General features: G+C 36.7%; 1 protein-coding gene across 5 annotated transcripts; it reads left to right on the forward strand.

The window, feature by feature from the left end:
* Window positions 1–604: 604 nt before the first annotated feature.
* tial1 (TIA1 cytotoxic granule-associated RNA binding protein-like 1) lies at window positions 605–19,014 on the forward strand. Of its 5 annotated transcripts, XM_059035705.1 has the most exons (14): window positions 605–665; window positions 902–1,013; window positions 3,648–3,744; window positions 6,826–6,975; window positions 7,839–7,893; window positions 9,638–9,725; window positions 12,833–12,908; window positions 14,046–14,154; window positions 14,339–14,434; window positions 14,979–15,063; window positions 15,343–15,466; window positions 15,860–15,999; window positions 18,536–18,577; window positions 18,679–19,014. In XM_059035705.1, the coding sequence occupies exons 2-14, from the start codon at window positions 985–987 to the stop codon at window positions 18,797–18,799; spliced, it is 1,212 nt and encodes a 403-aa protein (XP_058891688.1). In that variant the 5' UTR covers window positions 605–665; window positions 902–984; the 3' UTR covers window positions 18,800–19,014. The 5 variants fall into 5 exon arrangements, with proteins under 5 accessions (XP_058891688.1, XP_033887350.1, XP_033887351.1 ...); XM_034031459.3 differs by lacking the exon at window positions 605–665 and having other exon boundaries at window positions 681–1,013; XM_034031460.3 differs by lacking the exons at window positions 605–665; window positions 902–1,013; window positions 3,648–3,744; window positions 6,826–6,975 and adding an exon at window positions 11,963–12,342 and having other exon boundaries at window positions 7,876–7,893.
* The last annotated feature ends 261 nt before the right edge of the window (window positions 19,015–19,275 follow it).

Raw genomic sequence — 19,275 nt, forward strand, 5'->3', positions numbered from 1 at the left:
CTGGTCTCAGGTGGAAGCGTATTCCACAGCCAGGTGCAGAACAAGATAAAGTTCTAGTGCCTACTGTTCCCAGTTTAGCGGAGGAACAACAAAAGTCGAGCATCAGAGGTCAGATAGAAAGGGGAGAAATTCCCTTACTGGCATTATAAGTCAGGAGCAGAAATTTATAATCAATACGATATTTGATCGGCAGCCAGTGCAAAGTTTTCAAAATAGGCCAGGGATTATGTGTTCACCAGAACGAGTCCTAGTATAATCCGCAATTATACAAGAATACAGTAAACTACATGACAAGTAGTTTTCAATGTATAGTAACAGTTGTAACTGTCAACGAATGTTGTTTTTTTATGCCAGTACTAGTACTTTGTGCGGCGTGCTATCCGGTATAATATGTAGCACACATTACAGGATACACTGTTTCTCGCTTTTGGTTTATTTTTATTTCACCAACACCAACAATCATTGCTGAACAACATTCAACACCTTCAACAACATCCCATAATAGTACATGGTAAACTTTCACCTCGTGCCAACCGTGCAAGTCAAGCCTGTTGGTAGTTGTAGTTTGTATCTGCTTCAGTCGTATCAATGACGGTTCACAACGTGGAACGCCCAGACTACAACTTCCGGCAACCCACTAGAGTCGTTCGCACATAAAATAACAGGTGAGACTTGGCTGTTCCCATTTTTTTTTTATCAACGGTAACCCAAGAATTGCCAACTCGTGACAAAATAACTGATACATTTTTAGACTATTTTACACCTAAAAACGTTAACATTTTTATTTGGTGACTTGTCATACGTTTCCGTTCCTAGTTTGTGGCCTAGAGAATGGCAATGCGCATGTGCAGCCCTGGGTTTCCTGACTCGCCGGTTTCCGCCATTTTCTATCTTTTACCAGAGAAAGAAATTCAGCGGAGTCAGTTTGTACAGCACCAAAATACGCAGGGGTTGCACAGTAATAACAGGCCGATATCCCAGAACATGGATGACGACAGCTACCCCAAGACCCTGTAAGTATCAAATAGAGATTCCAATTGTATTTTAATAACTTTGTTGTACTTTGATATCTGCAGAGCTACCCCCACAGCTAGACAACTATGATGAAGAAGCAGCGATAAGACTCGAGCTACATCTGGAATAGTCACACACGCACAGATGGCCAAGTGATACAATGGCCTGCTTTCAGATTATTCACGATTGAAAAGCGTTATATTTATTTATGTTTTATGTTTAACATTTTACTACATTTGGTTTAATGGTATTTGAGGAGATAGTCTGTGTTGATTGTTCACCATGGCTGCATGGCTGTTGTAATGCTTCAGACTTTCATTTTCTTTTAAATAAATTGCGTTTGTTTTATTTTTATTTTTTTAAAACAATTGAAATAGATTTAAGATTTTAAAAACATTTTTGGCTTCTCAGGGTAGTTCGTTTTAACTGTGGGAGTTTGCTAAATGCATGGCATTTGCTTGCTACCCGGTTGTATCTTTGTTACTATAATATTTTGTTTAGATTTTATCCTATTTGCAGTTAGGATTTGTATCATCTCTTTAGTTTTAAGGGTTCCCACCAACGAAACGTGTCAATAATGATCCAATAACACAGAAGAAGTCGAAAGAGAGTGTAAACTGCTGTGAGGTAGCAAGTTCTGTGCTAGAGTAACTGCGTGTTGTCGGGCGGGACAAAGCATTGGTTTTTGAGGTTTCAAAGCGTCACAGTATTCACTGTGTCTTAATATACTTGAAAAATGCTAATGATACAGCAATAGAAAACCAGTGGGGACTCGTTTTAAAATATTGGGGCTTGTTTTGGCATGTTGCGCCATATGTGTGTTTTGTTGTTGCATCACTTACGCATACATTATCATACATACCGGATACGGACAGAGCCTTAAGTTGAGGGCAGTTTATAACATTTAGAAACAAAATAAGCAGTAGGGTGTCTTCGATTTTGAACTTGTGTTTATTGTAGAAGTACAACCACCATGTATAACATAACCTGCTGTTTGTACAGTAGCTGTATCTGGACTTGTGCAAGATTTTTGTATTTGCTTACAATTGTAAGTCGCCCTGGATAAGGGCGTCTGCTAAGAAATAAATAATAATGATGATAATTTTCCAAACAATACTGGACACGCATTTATGTTGCACATGTTAAGGAATGTCAATTTCATACCCTTTGGTTCTCTGTGCTTCGCTTTTGATACTGTAGCTGTAGCTAGGTTGTTTAGCCAAATATTACGTTTAATTCCTGTGCGAGGAAAGGACATTTTCTACATAAAATGCAGGAGATACTTCACAACTCCGAGGGTCATTTGAGGCAGATGTGTAAAATAAGTGAATTGGTTCATCATCCTGTCACACCAAGGATAGTTGGCATTAGAGGAATGGACATATCCTACACCACACTAGCAACATACTGATTCCCTGATATAACCATGCTGCCAGAAATCAGACGCTGATTTTTTAATTGGGTGACCAAAAACTTCGCGACACGACCATACACACCAGAAGTGACACACAAGGGGTTGCGGTAGGTTTGAAAACTGCCTGTACTTTTGTTAAAAATTGCTATTGACAAAACTATGATCAAAACTGGTACATATTCGTCAACACGATGTGGAAATTGTGAGTGTCTTCTCTGACGGTATTTCAACTTATGACAATAAATCGTAGATACTAGGAATATCCAGTTCCTTCAAAAATGGACTCTCATATATTATGTTTCATCTCTATCTTTGTAATTGCGATGACCTTTGTCATAAAGCTCTGGGTATTTCTCCACAGCAAGTATGTTTTTTTTTTTCCTCCATTATTTTGGAAATTGCTTCACAAACCTGGTGGACTATGTGCATTGAAACTGTTTTCTGGTTGCTCAATGCCCTAGTTGTATTGCCACAAATCGCAAAAAATAGGATCCAATCCTATTTATTTCGCGTCTCTGCCGCGTTGCCTGTGGTGTGAACCTATACTTATCAAAAGTATGGGTTCTATTCATTTTGTGGCATCGCTGTACAGTTTTGCGTGTAGCATCGCATCTGGTGGGTAGCAGCCTTAAGACTCTTGATACTGTATACCACGGGGCACTTTTTTCCCTCTGGCCATTTCATATTTGTAATAGCTATCAGTTCTTTGATGCAACACTACTGTTATGCTTAGCTGTGCAGGTTGATCTTGCAGGAAACGTTTGAGGTTACTCGAAATCCCCTATCATTTTTCAGCGGCCTTAATCAAGCAAAGAAAGTTTGAAACCATTGTTTGCATTCTTCTTTACTCTAACATGCATTATTGTAACTTTATTGGATTACTTTGACCTATCTTTAGAGGGTGAGGTTGAACTAGATGTTATTGTCTAGCACTCTAAATCGATAATTACTGCTTGTCATTGGACAAACTGTGTTGTCTAACCACTACCCAAAATAGAGCTTTACATTAAAAGTGTTACATTTAGATTTCATTTTAACAGGTAGCTTTTAATAGGTAGCTGTAGCAGAAAACACTACACATTCCTGCAAGCTGGGAAGGAAATGGTATATTAAATGTAAAATAAATACATATTAACACTGTTTAAAATAATTATTGTTTCTCCACATCCTTGCAGTTGTAATGGTTATTTCTGACCTGTTTTTTTCTTTTGATTTGCAGCTATGTAGGTAACCTGTCCAGAGACGTGACAGAAGTCTTAATCCTTCAGTTATTTAGTCAGATTGGACCATGCAAGAGCTGTAAAATGATTACAGAGGTAAGGATTGCTCGGTCTATACACAATTACTACCTAATATATAGATGGATAGATTATTACACACACACACACACATTGGTTGGGTCTGTTGGTTGGATCATCATAAAAGAAGTTTGTTTTGCTCCTTAGCTAGATTTAATTTGACTGTATTTCAGTTTAAAAAGGTTTTTTTTTGCTTGTGTTGTGCAATGCATGGAACTATTTTTGAAAGTTAAACGCGACCACATGCACTGTAATCTGCAGTATTTCCTATTGTAAATCAATTAGTTAAATGCTCAATCTATAAATGCAAGTACCCATATGCTACCTTGGAAGAAAACACAGAATCAAACCAGCATTTCATGTTTTGATGTGCGCAGTGGTCGGTGATGTCTGTTTTTTTTGTTAAGTTAACTTTAATTTGGATTTTGACTGCAAACTACCTAGGCAATGTTAAGCCTTTGTTTGAGTTCTGCTGTTATTGGTCTCCTACTGCTATCTGCTTGATTCCGAAATCACTTTTTTTTTTTTTTTTTTTTTTTTTAAATGATTATTATGCAATCAGCAAATACTACAGTATATCTCGTTTCTATGTTATGTACTGTATTATAGAATAGATTTTATTGCGCAAATATGTTTTGTTGTGCTTTGTTAGTAAGCAGTTGTGTGTTTTATTTTAGTTGTCAAAGGGTGTTAAATGCAGTTGAAAGTTTTGAAGGTCCTTTTTATGAAGTTCTGCATTTTATAGTTAAAACCCCTCTTGTGTATTCTTATTTCTTCTAGTTTAAATCATTTTTTACTTGGAATACATTAGATGCCTTAGATGTTTCTTTGCTGTTACTGTTGATGTATTTATCTATGCGTCCCTATGTGTGGTTGCTGCTAATACCATGCTAAGGATATGTCACTTATGAGTAATTGGAGGTTGAGTATTCAGGTATTTGAAACTTTTATTCTTGGTATATCCGAATATCTTATTATTCGAAATTTCCACCCCTAGTATATATTAGTTTTCCACAATACTGTAGGGACACAGACACTGTCATACCTGCATTGGCTGTGATATGATGATGAAGAGGATCCTTAACTAATGCATCATCAGCTGATGGCATCGTTTAAAAATAATTTGTTGTGTCTCCTGAGTACTGGTACTTGATTCTTGCCTCATTGTTTCGACGCAAGTCCTGGTTGCAAAAAATATCCAGTAATTCCACGCAGTTAATTTTAAACATGCCGGCACACAGGTTGAATTTCACTATGTTGCCTTCCATCATTAAATTAACTGTGGTGATCAATAATAACCTGCCTTCACTTCCGACGGGCTTGACAAAAAAATTATTTACACATTGAATGAAAAGCTGGTGCGAGGCAGTGCTTGATAATGCATTTTATTCTCGGATTTCAATGTAGACTTTTTTTTTGTATGCAGTCTCGCATTACGTTTATCTGTATCAATTATCAGAAAAATATCACAGTTGACCATGTGAATCGAGGAAGCGTCACACCTAGTGTTCAGTGGACCCAACTTCACACTAATTAACTTAACTCCAGAGTAGACTTCCCTACATAACTCAGAAATCTGTCTGAAATCTTGCGGAATTTCTGTGATGTCAAAGGAAGCTTTATCTATAGCTAGCTATTCTTTTGCGGTTCATTTGTATAGAGTTCTCTACTTGCTTTAGCACAGTCTTACAAAACCTTTTGGCTGCATTTCATCATTTACAAGATATAATGCTTTTAAAGCATTACAGCAAGCTTAGAACACAATTCAGCTGCACAGTGATTCTGCAATAAAGGAAGGGTGAGTGATCGGCTAATTGACTGCATGTGCCTAATAATAAGAATGTATCCTTTTCAAAATAGCATATTTTGGGCAGAAAAGAAGTCCAAAGGACTTGGCTTATTTTTACAAAGAAATGCTGGTATTGAGGAAAATGAATACTGACTAATGCATGACCACACATTTTTTCCTTCTAATTTACTGGAGAGTTGACCTGGTTTTATAATTTAAAACAAGTTTTTGTTTCAAGTTCATTTATTGACCCAAACTCTTGATGTAAGGCAGATTTAATGTAGTGTCTATATGGTGCAGGAAGTTGGGGGAGAGAGAGATTAGTCATGTGTGACCCATAAAATATATTCTCTGCTTTCGGTGAGCAAAACCTTGATTTCCCCAGTGGCTAACCACTCCTCAAACTTAGGAAATTGTTGAATATAACTAAACCCAGTGCAGGCACATGTCTCAATCGACTAGTAATCACACCCTACCTGAAAGGTGACAAATATTCAACCAAATTCAACCCGAAATATCTGTAGGCTAGCAGAGTATGATAAGTTTGGAGACTACTGCAAAATCAAAGCAGTTATCGTGCATGTACGGATGGATGGACAGACAGACACGATCAGCGTGTAAGGGTCCACACTTCACAATGTGTACAGCATGTCGAATTTAACCATCATGTGCTTTTGAGGGTTAACTGCAGTTTTTGCCTTTTTAAATCTTTGAACCGTCCGTAACTGTTTCTGCAAAGACATTTTGTACGCTGTTTGTCATGCAAAATATATGAATTGATATGCATTAGGATTGAAAACACACTGTTTTAAAATGGCCCTTGAGTTTTCTTTGCTGTTTCTTGTCCACCTTGGATGTTTTGCACAAGTATGTGAAATATGTTTAATTTGAAAGTGAGGTTCAAAACAAGAGGCCTTTTGTCTTAAAAGCTTAATCAATAACTTAAGCACAAATAGAAGTGTAAGGCGAATTTACAGAGTAAACTATAGTAACAATTCCCATTGTATGTATATTACTTGACTAACAACTGAGCACACAACTCCTAACTATCTGCTGCCTCAGATAGTAGCATGCGTGGCTGTCTGGCTCAGTGATCCAGTTGCCAGTACGTTTTCAAGGGAGGATGAAGGCGGCCGTGTTAAGGAAAAATCTAGGAAACCGTCACAAACTAACATTTTATATGGGTGTAAAATTGAACATGATTGTTGGGGACTTAGATATGTTTAAGACTAAGCATAGCTGTACTTTGAAATGTTACATGTTGAGCTCAATATTGTGCAATAATATACTCTCCTGGCTTTTTTTCTCAGCAACCAGATAGCAGAAGGGTCAACGCTTCTGTTGGATTTTCTGTTTTGCAGCAAACAAGTAATGATCCCTATTGCTTTGTGGAGTTCTACGAACACAGGGATGCTGCTGCTGCACTGGCAGCAATGAATGGCAGGAAGATAATGGGAAAGGTAAACACTGCTCCTTTGTTTTGCATTTCTTGCATTAAAGGCTTGGTTTACTGTTTAGCGCTAAGTGAAGATACTGAAAATGCACATCAGATTCCTCAAGCAGTGGAAGAACTGTGGTCTGTGTTGAAATCAGTCTCCTGCAAGTGTGTGGATTTCTAAGGAGAGTGAGCATGTGGTTAAGCATGTGACATGGACCATTAAGGAAGTAGAGGGAGCAAGGTGGAATAAAATAGATTCCATTCTTTCTCTGTCATTACTGACTTGGGTTTTCACAGCACCTCCTTGCACTGGGATCTGCTATTTCATGAAGTCTGGTTTTGTGTGTTCAGTTTTAGCTAATGACCCTTTATTCTAGTTTGAGGCACATGACTGTCTTGCATAGTTTTTTTTTATATAGCACTTGGAAGGAAAATAACTTGGGATCACACGTGGTATAATCAAGATCATTTTTGTTCTTAAAATATTGCTCCAATCACATAGAAACTGTATCATGTTCCTTTTTACATCACGTTTACCATCTGTTCCATCAGAGATGTCTTCCTGTTACAGTACGACCCTAGAAATGCTTTTTTTTTTTTTTTTTTTTTTTTTTTTTTTTTTAAATAAACTTTCCGATAGTGAATTGAAACCCAGACCAGTGGGTTTAAAATACACCAGCTCCCCAGGAAGAGGGTTTATATACTTGTATCCCAAGGTATCATGCTCATTTAGTAGTTACAAGATAACTTTGGAAGGTTAATTGGTAAATGTCCTCAGTTTGTTTGAATGTTTACAAAAAGTTTGGCTACAGCTTATGAATACTATGTATTGATTTTGAACTGATTCTAATGGTAAAATGTCACTTTAAAATGTGTTTTTTATAGGAGGTCAAGGTAAATTGGGCAACAACTCCAAGTAGCCAGAAGAAAGACACATCCAGTAAGTTTCACTTTCTGTTTCTCAAAGGAAAAGAAAACTAGGGGTTTAGAGGAACTGAACAACAGTGTTGAAATTTATTATCCTGTATCGAGCCACTCCTTTTAAAATCAAATATGAAATAGATCTATTTATTGCAAGAGGTTATGTTGTGAATGCAAGATGTTTTGTAGGCACATCTTTCAAAATGGAAGAGAAGGAGCAAGGAACCAAAATAGGTTTGATATAGCCTTCGTATGTGTTGCAGTGTGGTTAGTATTAACAAGTACCAAATGCTGATGTTTCTTATTGCCTAAAAGCTGATGTAACTTCAAGTGCTTGAAATGTAATTCAGAAAAGAGGACATGGGAGTTGCTTTGGTATCTTTAATTTGCGACCTTGTGGTGTTTTTTTTTTAAATAGAAAAAAATACAAATATTTAAGCTTACTATTTCAAAACTGTGTTTTTCCTATTGTTTTTTTTAATTTAAAGAAACCATTCAGTTCACCTGTAGTCTTTTTGTTTTGTATGTCCATTTGGGTATGAAGTGTATTTTACCTATTTCTTTTTTGTTTGTTTTATGTCCCCTTTCAATTCTTGCTTGTTAATTCATTGTTTCATCTTTTTTTTTTTTTATATGACTGTCAGTTCCTGTACCTTTCCCTGTTGTCTCTTTTTGTAAGTTCCTCTTTTCTTTCTGGAAGAAATATTTAATTTTTTTTCTATGTCAAAGGATTTTTGTTCCTTGGTTGGAAGCTGGACTTGGATAATTCTTGTGTTTTTGTAATAGTTTCATTAGGGAAATTAAGTTTGTGGAGTTGATGTAGAACATACTAAGAACTTTACAGACTTGGACATAGTGAAGTACACTGGCAAAACAACATAACCTAAACTACTCCTATCCCATATCTAGCAATCCTGAGCATAACTGACTTCATCAGTGTCTGTTTTACTGGTCTACACTATAAAGGCTCTGCTTTTCATAATGCTGTACTAAAATATTTTTTATAGTTGGATCACTCTGGGTTCTTCCATCTATTTTCTGTGGCAGAGAATTTTCCATTTATAGTCCTGTGAGAATTATAAAGGTGAAATCTGAGTTGTAACAGTTGTAGCACAAAGCCTTCAGCGTGGTATAGTCCAATTTTATTATTTTCTCTTTCAGGCTCCAATGACTATGAACACAAGTATAATCTATTGACCAGATTAAGGGGGTCTGACATTTATTAAAATGTATTGATCGTGAAATATTAATGTAAAATGCCACCTATTTCAAGTTTAACAGGTCTGTTAAATCTGCTAAACTGGCTGCACAGTAAGTTCAATTTGTTCCTGCAGGAATGTAATTTCTCATAAGGTTTCATTTGGAAACTATAGATACACTCTTAAAGTTGGCTATACATTTCACCCCTGCTTGTTAAGTGTTGTCTGTTGTGGTGTCCTGTCATCTTCCTAGCAATGTCACTATGTGACTCTTTGAATATGTTTCCTGTAAGTGGAAGCTGTGTTATTGTGAAACTACCTTCTTTCAGACTAAGACTATATGGTGACATGTTTACCTGTGTGCTGTGCAGATATACTGATATAAATTTCCGTTTTTGTACATGCAAATCCAATTGATGGGCTGTTGTCATTATTCCATACAGGTGAATTATAATGACCAGATGAATCTTATTTCTGGACATGAATGTTGAATAGTAATATGTAGTTTTATTTATTGATAACTTTTTAAACCTCACTTTCATCCTTTTATGTTGCCTGTTTCAGATCACTTCCATGTCTTTGTGGGAGATTTGAGCCCAGAGATAACTACAGAAGATATCAAAGCTGCTTTTGCTCCCTTTGGTAAAATCTCGTAAGTGTACAATTTTAAAAGCACTAACCTTCTATGATGTCAAACACTGTTTTTACAGAATGGTAACTTTAAATAAAATGCAATATTTTTTCCAATGATGTGTTTTTTTTTAAGAAGATATGAATTGAAGGACAAAAGAGTTGATGTCTGTTGTTATCTAGTCACTTATCATCTCTAACCTTTTTATACAGAATTATTTTAATCTTTGTTTGGTTTTTACATTCAACCATGCACCCTATGTATTAGTCAGTTTTTTCCCCCCCTCAAAGTCCTGCTTTTGCTTTTTAATTTGAGCAACTATAGTTATGTAGTAGCATATATCCAAATGTGGTGGTGCAGATACATTATTTATTGGGTTGATTGGGTTTTAGGCAGTCTAATTTAATATGAGTTGACCTATACATGAAGGTGTAGACTGAGCTACGGTAATGTCCTTTTCAGACCAGACAAATCAAATAAGTAAAGACAGCTGTATCTCCACCAGTGCTTTTAAGTTCAAATAGACTCGTCAAAAGAACCATGCCCCTATGTATTATATTTATCTAGCTACCAGAATGACCAACCTCTAGAGGAAACTGGCTAATCAAATCCATAATTATAATCCTGGCCTCTGCGCCTTTGTTGTGGTTTATAATTTGGCTGCAAAAATACAACTTAAAGTAGTGGAAGAGAAAAGTAGAACTAAATATTTAGAAAATGCTTGCCAGTCACACGGCAAGCATTCCTTTTCTGCACATTGTGAAGATCAGTGGTTTTGTTTGCCAGTGTAGCCTTGACAGTCGTGCATTGCCCTTAAGTACTGTGGGAACAAACGCATTCGCCGTTTTGCACTGTACTGACTTCCAGCATGTCCTCTCTACTCTGTTTTCAAAAGCACTGACTTTAATTAAGTTAAAGTATTAGTACCCATCCTCAGGACTTGAATAGAATCATTTAAACACTTTAAGGAACTAAAAGCTGTGTCTCTTAAAGGGACTATGCATTTTAGGATGGGCAAAGTCAGGCTGTAAGTAAAACAACCTTTAAAATGTTTTACTAGGTGGGGTGGACCTTTTGACAGAGTAATTTGTGATTAAGTTATTGTTAAGCCCCCATCCAAACGTAATGGAATACTTTTATGAGGACTCCCTAATTATGCAACTATTACTAAGTTTTAATACACTATCTTGTATTACATTTTAATTATGGGTCTGCTGTCCTGAAAAATGATTTGATACTTTTGATTAAAGCTGCTTTGCTTAAAGCTGCTATTCAGGATATAGCTACTCTGTATCATTATACATTTTACTAGCAACAGTTGTTTTTGAAAGAAAACACATTGATAGGAAAAGTTTAGAAAATCTGAGACACAGAGTGTGCGTACAAACTTCATCTACCATCTCCCATGTTTACCTTTCTAACCACCCCCAACCTCCCCTTTTATTTATTTAATGGACCACAGTTTGCTTTTTGTTTAATTCTTTGTTTAGTTTTGAATTTGATTATGGTAAGTAGTTTTGAAATGTGAATAAGTAATTAATGTATCCTGAGCATCAAAAGAAACTTATCGCTTATATTTGGATTAAATTCATTAGATGTGCTTGAAAAATGAGAAACTCTGTTTTAGAGCAGGTGCAGTGACTTTTTATTGTGCTGATTAACAATTGACATCACGAAGATGCTGCAAAATGATCTGTCGATCTTGGGCAGGTCGTGTGACTCTTGGTCTCCTCGTTTGTGGCCTGTCATTGACAGAGTGTGTCTGGTTATACCATCTCACCAGGTTTGAAATTGCTGGTTGTGAGCACCCAAGACAGCGAGCCACAGTACTCTGCCCTAGTCCAGCCTCCATCGTGCCGATTGCACGAAGGCGCTGCTCTCTTGACAGACGTGGCATATTTTTTTTTTCTGTGATTTTCTTTATTGCTTTTATTCAAGATTGCAATTCAACAGCTGAAATCACTCCATATCCAGTGTCCAGTCAACTGTCTCACTAATTAGGTGATTAAGTGCATATGCTTCAGTCAGTCACTCAAGCGTGTCATGGTCAAGGATGAATGATCGAGTGATTAAAAAGAAACCAAAAACATTTAGTCTATGTCCATCGTTTTATATACCTTGTTTCTTTTTTCAAAAATAAATGTGTTACAATAGTAGTAAGTTTCTTTTGATGTTCGGTATACAAAAAGTAAGAAACATTCAGCTTTTCGTAGTTCTGAGTCGCAACTAAAAATAATAGCATTCTGGTTATTTTACAGAATTGCTCATAATGGACAGGATCTTGAAGGCTAACTGCAAGGAACTGTGCACACTGGAAACTCAGTTGTAGATTTTTTTTCTCATTTCTATTTTCTTATTATATTTATATAAATATATTTCAATATTTTTACATCTTAACATTTTTATATTCAGTGCAGTTTTTTCAAAGTATTTCCAATCATTTTTTTTAACGTTTTACTAAAGCTTATCTGTGTAAATTTGTTGTTTCGTACTGGTGTGCTTATTGGTATTGTTGATAGTTTTATTCTCCTTTCCTAAATTTCTGAATGTCAATTTTTCGAAATTTACAGCTGCCCAAACTCCATAATGATGGTAAAGAATTGACCAGGAAAAATAAAGAAATCTGTTAACAGGCGATGTATGCCTTTTAATTCCTATTTTTTTCTCTTTTATCAATTAATGTATTCTTATTATCAGAACACCAATAGCTGAATTATATGAATGCATGGTAAACAGAGTAAGAAGTATTGATTTACTTGATAAAAACCTTGTCCATAGTCAGTAGAATATTAGACGGTAGACTATTAAGTGATAAAAAGAACGCCATATGTGGTAAAGATCTAAATTACTATCAAGTGTATTTTTTTTTAGAATTACTATTTGACTAAGTGTAGGTTGCATGTTTACATTTATATTTCTTCAACTTCATTTTGCTTACCAGTTGAACAAGCTGTTGGCAAATAATTTAAATACTAGTCTTTTTAGGGTTAATTTTTTTTATAAAAAAAAAAAAAAAAAAAAAAAACCAAATCTATTCTTTCAGTACAGTGTGTGTGGTTCCTTTTTTATTTTTAACTTCAGTTGGCAAGCATCCAGGCATCTGACAAGCTTGTCACCTCTTTTTGCAGGGATGCTCGTGTTGTGAAGGACATGACAACAGGGAAATCAAAGGGCTATGGATTTGTGTCTTTCTACAACAAACTGGTAAGCCCCCCAATCTGGGTCAACAAGTGAAAGTCACTTAACAGATGAATGTTTGTCAAACGTGTTAATAGTTAATTGAGTGCAAGGATATTGTTTAACTTGGCTGATCATTAATAATAACCCTTTGTTATTATTTATTTCTTAGCAGACACCCTTATCCAGGGCGACTTACAGTTGTAAACAAAAATGTATTTCAATAATCACAGTAAAAGTAATATGTAATGCCACATGTTAAAAGTAACAAGTAATGCCACGTGTTAGTTTTATTAGATTTTTTTTTTTTCAGGACCAAGCATTTCAGTGGGTGCTCCCCCAGGACCAGGCGTTTTTTGGCTGTAGTTGACTCTTCCTATAAATTCACCAAAACTATTTTTTACAGTAGCATCTTGCAAATGGTGTCCTTTTTTCGGAGCATTCTGGGGAACATTTTAAAGTACTTCAGAAATCATATATTTCTTTTTTCGTTTGATTTTTAAAGTTAAGTTATTTATTATGTATTCTGCTTAGATACATGTATAAAAACATGGTATTCTGTGACCCGAGGGACCTTACAATACTTCTGTAAGTTTTGTTGAAAAATATAGATTTTTCAGCAAATTACAAGACATTGTTTCACCTAAGTGATTGCAATGACATAATATACGTTTATTCTCAGGGTCTTTATAAACAACAATGAACACTACTCTCGATTTTATTTTCACAAAATAATAAGTAAAATAAGTTACTCATTTCATTATCAGTGGCTGTGTGGTCAAGTGGTTAAAGAAAAGGGCTTGTAACCAGGAGGTCCCCGGTTCAAATCCCACCTCTGCCACTGACTAACTGTGTGACCCTGTGCTCCGTCTTTCGGGTGAGACGTAATTGTAAGTGACTCTGCAGCTGATGCACAGTTCACACACCCTAGTCTCTGTAAGTCGCCTTGGATAAAGGCGTCTGCTAAATAAACAAATAATAATAATAAAATTCATCAAGTGGTGCACAAATGTGAATCCCTTCCACAATTAAAGTAGTTTTTCATGTTGTTTTTACAGTTAACTTCTTTTTCTAATTTTAGTATATTCAAGTACCTTTTGAGATATGAATCCCCTCCTCCCCCTACTATCAGCTACAAAGTTCACTAACATGTTCCATTCACAGGATGCAGAAAATGCAATTGTACACATGGGTGGACAGTGGTTAGGAGGTCGACAGATTCGGACTAACTGGGCCACTCGCAAGCCACCCGCACCAAAGAATGTCCAAGAAAGTAAGTAACCTTCTTGTCTTTTTAAAAGGATTACATGTGCTTCATGTGGACCGGTACTACAGTTATGGTTGGACTGCTTGTTTAATGAAGTCAGTTGGAGCTAATAATAAAATACAATCTAGCCATGGATATTTGTGTTGCTTTAAATACTTGAACATGTTTTTTGTGTATTGTTAATGTATAGACAGCTCTAAGCAATTGAGATTTGAAGATGTTGTGAATCAGTCGAGCCCCCAGAATTGCACTGTCTACTGTGGAGGCATTCAGTCAGGATTAACAGGTATGTATTGCTCTCTGATAGCCTTCAGCCCATTGATCTGGTACAGGGAAATTCAGTATCACATTTCCAGCTGATTTATTTATATATATATAGTTCACATTTATTTTGTAGATATACTTTGAGTTTATTCGTGTGTCTTTTGTGTGAAAGTGTTGAATCTGTTTTTAGTTTGCTTTTATATGTGTGATTACATGACCAACAAGTTGAACTTGAACCAAAATATTATAATACCAGAGAGACACAAATCCTGCAATTTCATGTCAAGTTACAGCTTGCTTGCTGGTCGTTCTTTAGACAGTCGGATCAGTTGTTCCGAGATCATTAAGTCATTGTATTAATCTTACAAAGGGTTTTTGAAGCTAAAGCAGATTGAAAAAAATGCATCGTTAACACTTGCCCAGTCATTGGAAACAAGATTTTATTTTTTTGGTGTAAAATAGTGTCCAGTGTTCTTTAACTTTTGTGCAGAGGTGTTTTATTTTGTTCAAGTCTGCTTAATGTTATACTTTTCATGTTTGTTTGTTTGTTTTTCTTTTGTTTATAGAGCAATTAATGCGTCAGACTTTCTCACCATTTGGACAGATAATGGAAATCCGAGTTTTCCCCGAAAAAGGGTATTCATTTATCAGGTAAGACATGAGTAGCCATAATTTTAAAAGGATGGGTAATCTTATGGTTCATAGTTATTCCAGACTAAAATCTATTTTGCATGAAGAAATACATTAACAGCCTATGATTTATTACCTATGATTTATTGATAACAATACCACTGTTTGTTCAGCTTGTTTTGTCTTTATTACAAGCATACATTTATCTTATTGCACATCATGTGAAGTAGTTGGTCTGCTTCTTCTCAGAAGTTTTAGTAGCTCTTTAAATTACTCATTGTATTCTATTATGTTTTGCAGGTTTTCCTCACATGAAAGTGCAGCCCATGCCATTGTTTCAGTTAACGGGACTAGCATTGAAGGCCACGTTGTTAAGTGTTATTGGGGTAAAGAGTCACCCGACATGGCAAAAAACTTTCCACAGGTAGGGCAAGACTTCAAACTAACAAAACTACTTTTACATGCAGTTCTCAGGATGACTTGGCGCATTAAAACTCTGATACTTTTTAGCAATACCAGAAAGACCCAATTGGTTTGGATGGTTTAAAAATAAATAAATAAGACCAGATTTATAAATATAGAATTCTGGTAATCTACAAAGATATTTGCTACAATTCGTGTGCTTTCTAAGTGTTTGCTCAAAGTTTATTGTTTAACTTTTAGGGCTGTCAATCGCACCTGCGCTTCCAACATTCCAAGTAGATTAACTATAGTCCCTTTATATTCACTTTGCTACGATGTGTATCTTTTGTATTGACATTTCAGGACTTGCTCTATCCATTCTGAGTATAATCAAACTTAATCTTTGCCCTTTTAGATGGAGTATGGCCAGTGGGGGCAGTGGAGTCAGATGTATGGAAACCCACAGCAGTATGGACAGTACATGGCTAATGGCTGGCAGATGCAATCTTATGGCATGTATGGCCAGGCATGGAATCAGCAAGGCTTTGGTGTTGAGTAAGTAATCCTAGATGTCTCTCATATTTTTCGTTATTAGATCAGTGTAGCTGAAGTTCAGTGTTGTGCTGGATTATACGAAGCTGTCTGTGAATGTCCTTACATTGATCCACTAGCTCAACCTCATTTCGACAATCTCTAGTTTATCTTTCCACATTACTGTCAACAAAGATGCAGAAATTAAAGGATTACACCAGTCTGATTTTAGTTTGTTGGCCTGCCAGAAAGGTAACACTTTAGTGTTCCAGTTATACCACAGGCTGTTAAGTTTTAAGTAGTGACACATTTTTCTGATGTTGTCTACATGTATTTAGCAATGGAATATATATACAGTGCCTTGCGAAAGTATTCGGCCCCCTTGAACTTTGCGACCTTTTGCCACATTTCAGGCTTCAAACATAAAGATATGAAACTGTAATTTTTTGTGAAGAATCAACCAGAAGTGGGACACAATCATGAAGTGGAACGAAATTTATTGGATATTTCAAACTTTTTTAACAAATAAAAAACTGAAAAATTGGGCGTGCAAAATTATTCAGCCCCCTTAAGTTAATACTTTGTAGCGCCACCTTTTGCTGCGATTACAGCTGTAAGTCGCTTGGGGTATGTCTCTATCAGTTTTGCACATCGAGAGACTGACATTTTTGCCCATTCCTCCTTGCAAAACAGCTCGAGCTCAGTGAGGTTGGATGGAGAGCATTTGTGAACAGCAGTTTTCAGTTCTTTCCACAGATTCTCGATTTGGATTCAGGTCTGGACTTTGACTTGGCCATTCTAACACCTGGATATGTTTTTGTGAACCATTCCATTGTAGATTTTGCTTTATGTTTTGGATCATTGTCTTGTTGGAAGACAAATCTCCGTCCCAGTCTCAGGTCTTTTGCAGACTCCAGGTTTTCTTCCAGAATGGTCCTGTATTTGGCTCCATCCATCTTCCCATCAATTTTAACCATCTTCCCTGTCCCTGCTGAAGAAAAGCAGGCCCAAACCATGATGCTGCCACCACCATGTTTGACAGTGGGGATGGTGTGTTCAGGGTGATGAGCTGTGTTGCTTTTACGCCAAACATAACGTTTTGCATTGTTGCCAAAAAGTTCGATTTTGGTTTCATCTGACCAGAGCACCTTCTTCCACATGTTTGGTGTGTCTCCCAGGTGGCTTGTGGCAAACTGTAAACGACACTTTTTATGGATATCTTTAAGAAATGGCTTTCTTCTTGCCACTCTTCCATAAAGGCCAGATTTGTGCAGTATACGACTGATTGTTGTCCTATGGACAGAGTCTCCCACCTCAGCTGTAGATCTCTGCAGTTCATCCAGAGTGATCATGGGCCTCTTGGCTGCATCTCTGATCAGTCTTCTCCTTGTATGAGCTGAAAGTTTAGAGGGACGGCCAGGTCTTGGTAGATTTGCAGTGGTCTGATACTCCTTCCATTTCAATATTATCGCTTGCACAGTGCTCCTTGGGATGTTTAAAGCTTGGGAAATCTTTTTGTATCCAAATCCAGCTTTAAACTTCTCCACAACAGTATCTCGGACCTGCCTGGTGTGTTCCTTGTTCTTCATGATGCTCTCTGCGCTTTAAACGGACCTCTGAGACTATCACAGTGCAGGTGCATTTATACGGAGACTTGATTACACACAGGTGGATTCTATTTATCATCATTAGTCATTTAGGTCAACATTGGATCATTCAGAGATCCTCACTGAACTTCTGGAGAGAGTTTGCTGCACTGAAAGTAAAGGGGCTGAATAATTTTGCACGCCCAATTTTTCAGTTTTTTATTTGTTAAAAAAGTTTGAAATATCCAATAAATTTCGTTCCACTTCATGATTGTGTCCCACTTGTTGTTGATTCTTCACAAAAAATTACAGTTTCATATCTTTATGTTTGAAGCCTGAAATGTGGCAAAAGGTCGCAAAGTTCAAGGGGGCCGAATACTTTCGCAAGGCACTGTATCTAAACTACAGCAGCTCATTTTGTACTTGCAGCAATTTGTTTTATTATTTTCTATAGTTTCTGTGTGTCACTAGGTGACCATCTAGGGCATTAAGCATTTTGCTCCTATTTGCATTAAGAACTACATTTATTTAGTAAGAAGTTACATTGGAAGCAGTATCGAATATTGATATTTCATAAACAGCAGTTAAAGATATATTCTTACAGATGTGAAGTGTGTGTAGCTGAGACCACTAAAGAAAATTACATGCAGAAGATCCTCTTGCAGACTACAGTCGCCATTAAGATTTTTTTAAACCTGTAATTTCACATTTGTCTTATTGTAGCTAGTGTTAAATAATCTAAATGCAAACTGAGTCAGTCATATAAGCAGGTCTGCACCCTGTAACAAACCCACTGAAATGTGTATAAGCAGGTCTGCACCCTGTAACAAACCCACTGAAGTAAGCAGGTCTGCACCCTGTAACAAACCCACTGAAATGTGTATAAGCAGGTCTGCACCCTGTAACAAACCCACTGAAATAAGCAGGTCTGCACCCTGTAACAAACCCACTGAAATGTAGCCTCTTGTTTTCAGGGACTCGCTGTTGGCGGCGGCGGCAGCCCAGAACATATCAAGGTTACAAACAAACTTCTTAAATACCCTTTGAATCAAAGCATTCAAGTTAACCCCCCCCCCCCCCGAGCAAACCCTAACCTGTCGCTTTGTTTGTCTTCCAGGCAGTCTCAATCCCCAGCCTGGGTGGGAGGTTTCGGGGCTCAGCCGGCTCAAGGACAGGGGGCCCCTGCTGTAATACCAAACCAAGCGGGCTTTGGAATGGCAGGTTATCAGACACAGTGAGCGGGGACTCGCCACAAATATACTTGTTAAAATAAAATTAAAATAAATGCAACCTTTAATTTGAGAATGTAAAGAGACGAGCATGTCTACACCTGGAAAGAAGTAGAATATTTATTTTAAATCTGAAAGATTTGAAACTAGCACAGCTTCGCTTTTGGTGGAGGAAACCAATGTCTCGATTTTGTTTTGTGTTGTGTTTTTTTTTTTTTTTTAAAGGGGGTGGGTGGGGTGGGGATTTTTTTTTGTTTATTTCTGTGGGAGAGAATTGTTTTTCATATGTAAGAAAGAAGAAAAAAAATAAAGTTGACAAAGGACTTTTTGAAATTCTTGTCTGAATTTTCACGCTACGATGCAGTAGAGCAGAAACCGCAACCTAAATTGGACAATCTTTTTAGTTTATCATTCTAAATGGCTGGCAACAAAGATGCACATTGTAAAGGGATTTTCAAAATATACAATATATATCTCATCACTGT

Source organism: Acipenser ruthenus, chromosome 13, assembly GCF_902713425.1.
Source record: "Acipenser ruthenus chromosome 13, fAciRut3.2 maternal haplotype, whole genome shotgun sequence".
Classification (NCBI taxonomy): Eukaryota; Metazoa; Chordata; class Actinopteri; order Acipenseriformes; family Acipenseridae; genus Acipenser; species Acipenser ruthenus.

Bases quoted from the DNA above. Each gene is read 5' to 3' on its own strand.
- tial1 (XM_034031459.3), top strand. From the start codon at position 832: ATGGCAATGCGCATGTGCAGCCCTGGGTTTCCTGACTCGCCGGTTTCC. The intron at 7,894-9,637 runs GTAAGTTTCACT...TGCCTGTTTCAG, and splicing joins CCAGAAGAAAGACACATCCA to ATCACTTCCATGTCTTTGTG. The intron at 16,000-18,535 runs GTAAGTAATCCT...TCTTGTTTTCAG, and splicing joins CAGCAAGGCTTTGGTGTTGA to GGACTCGCTGTTGGCGGCGG.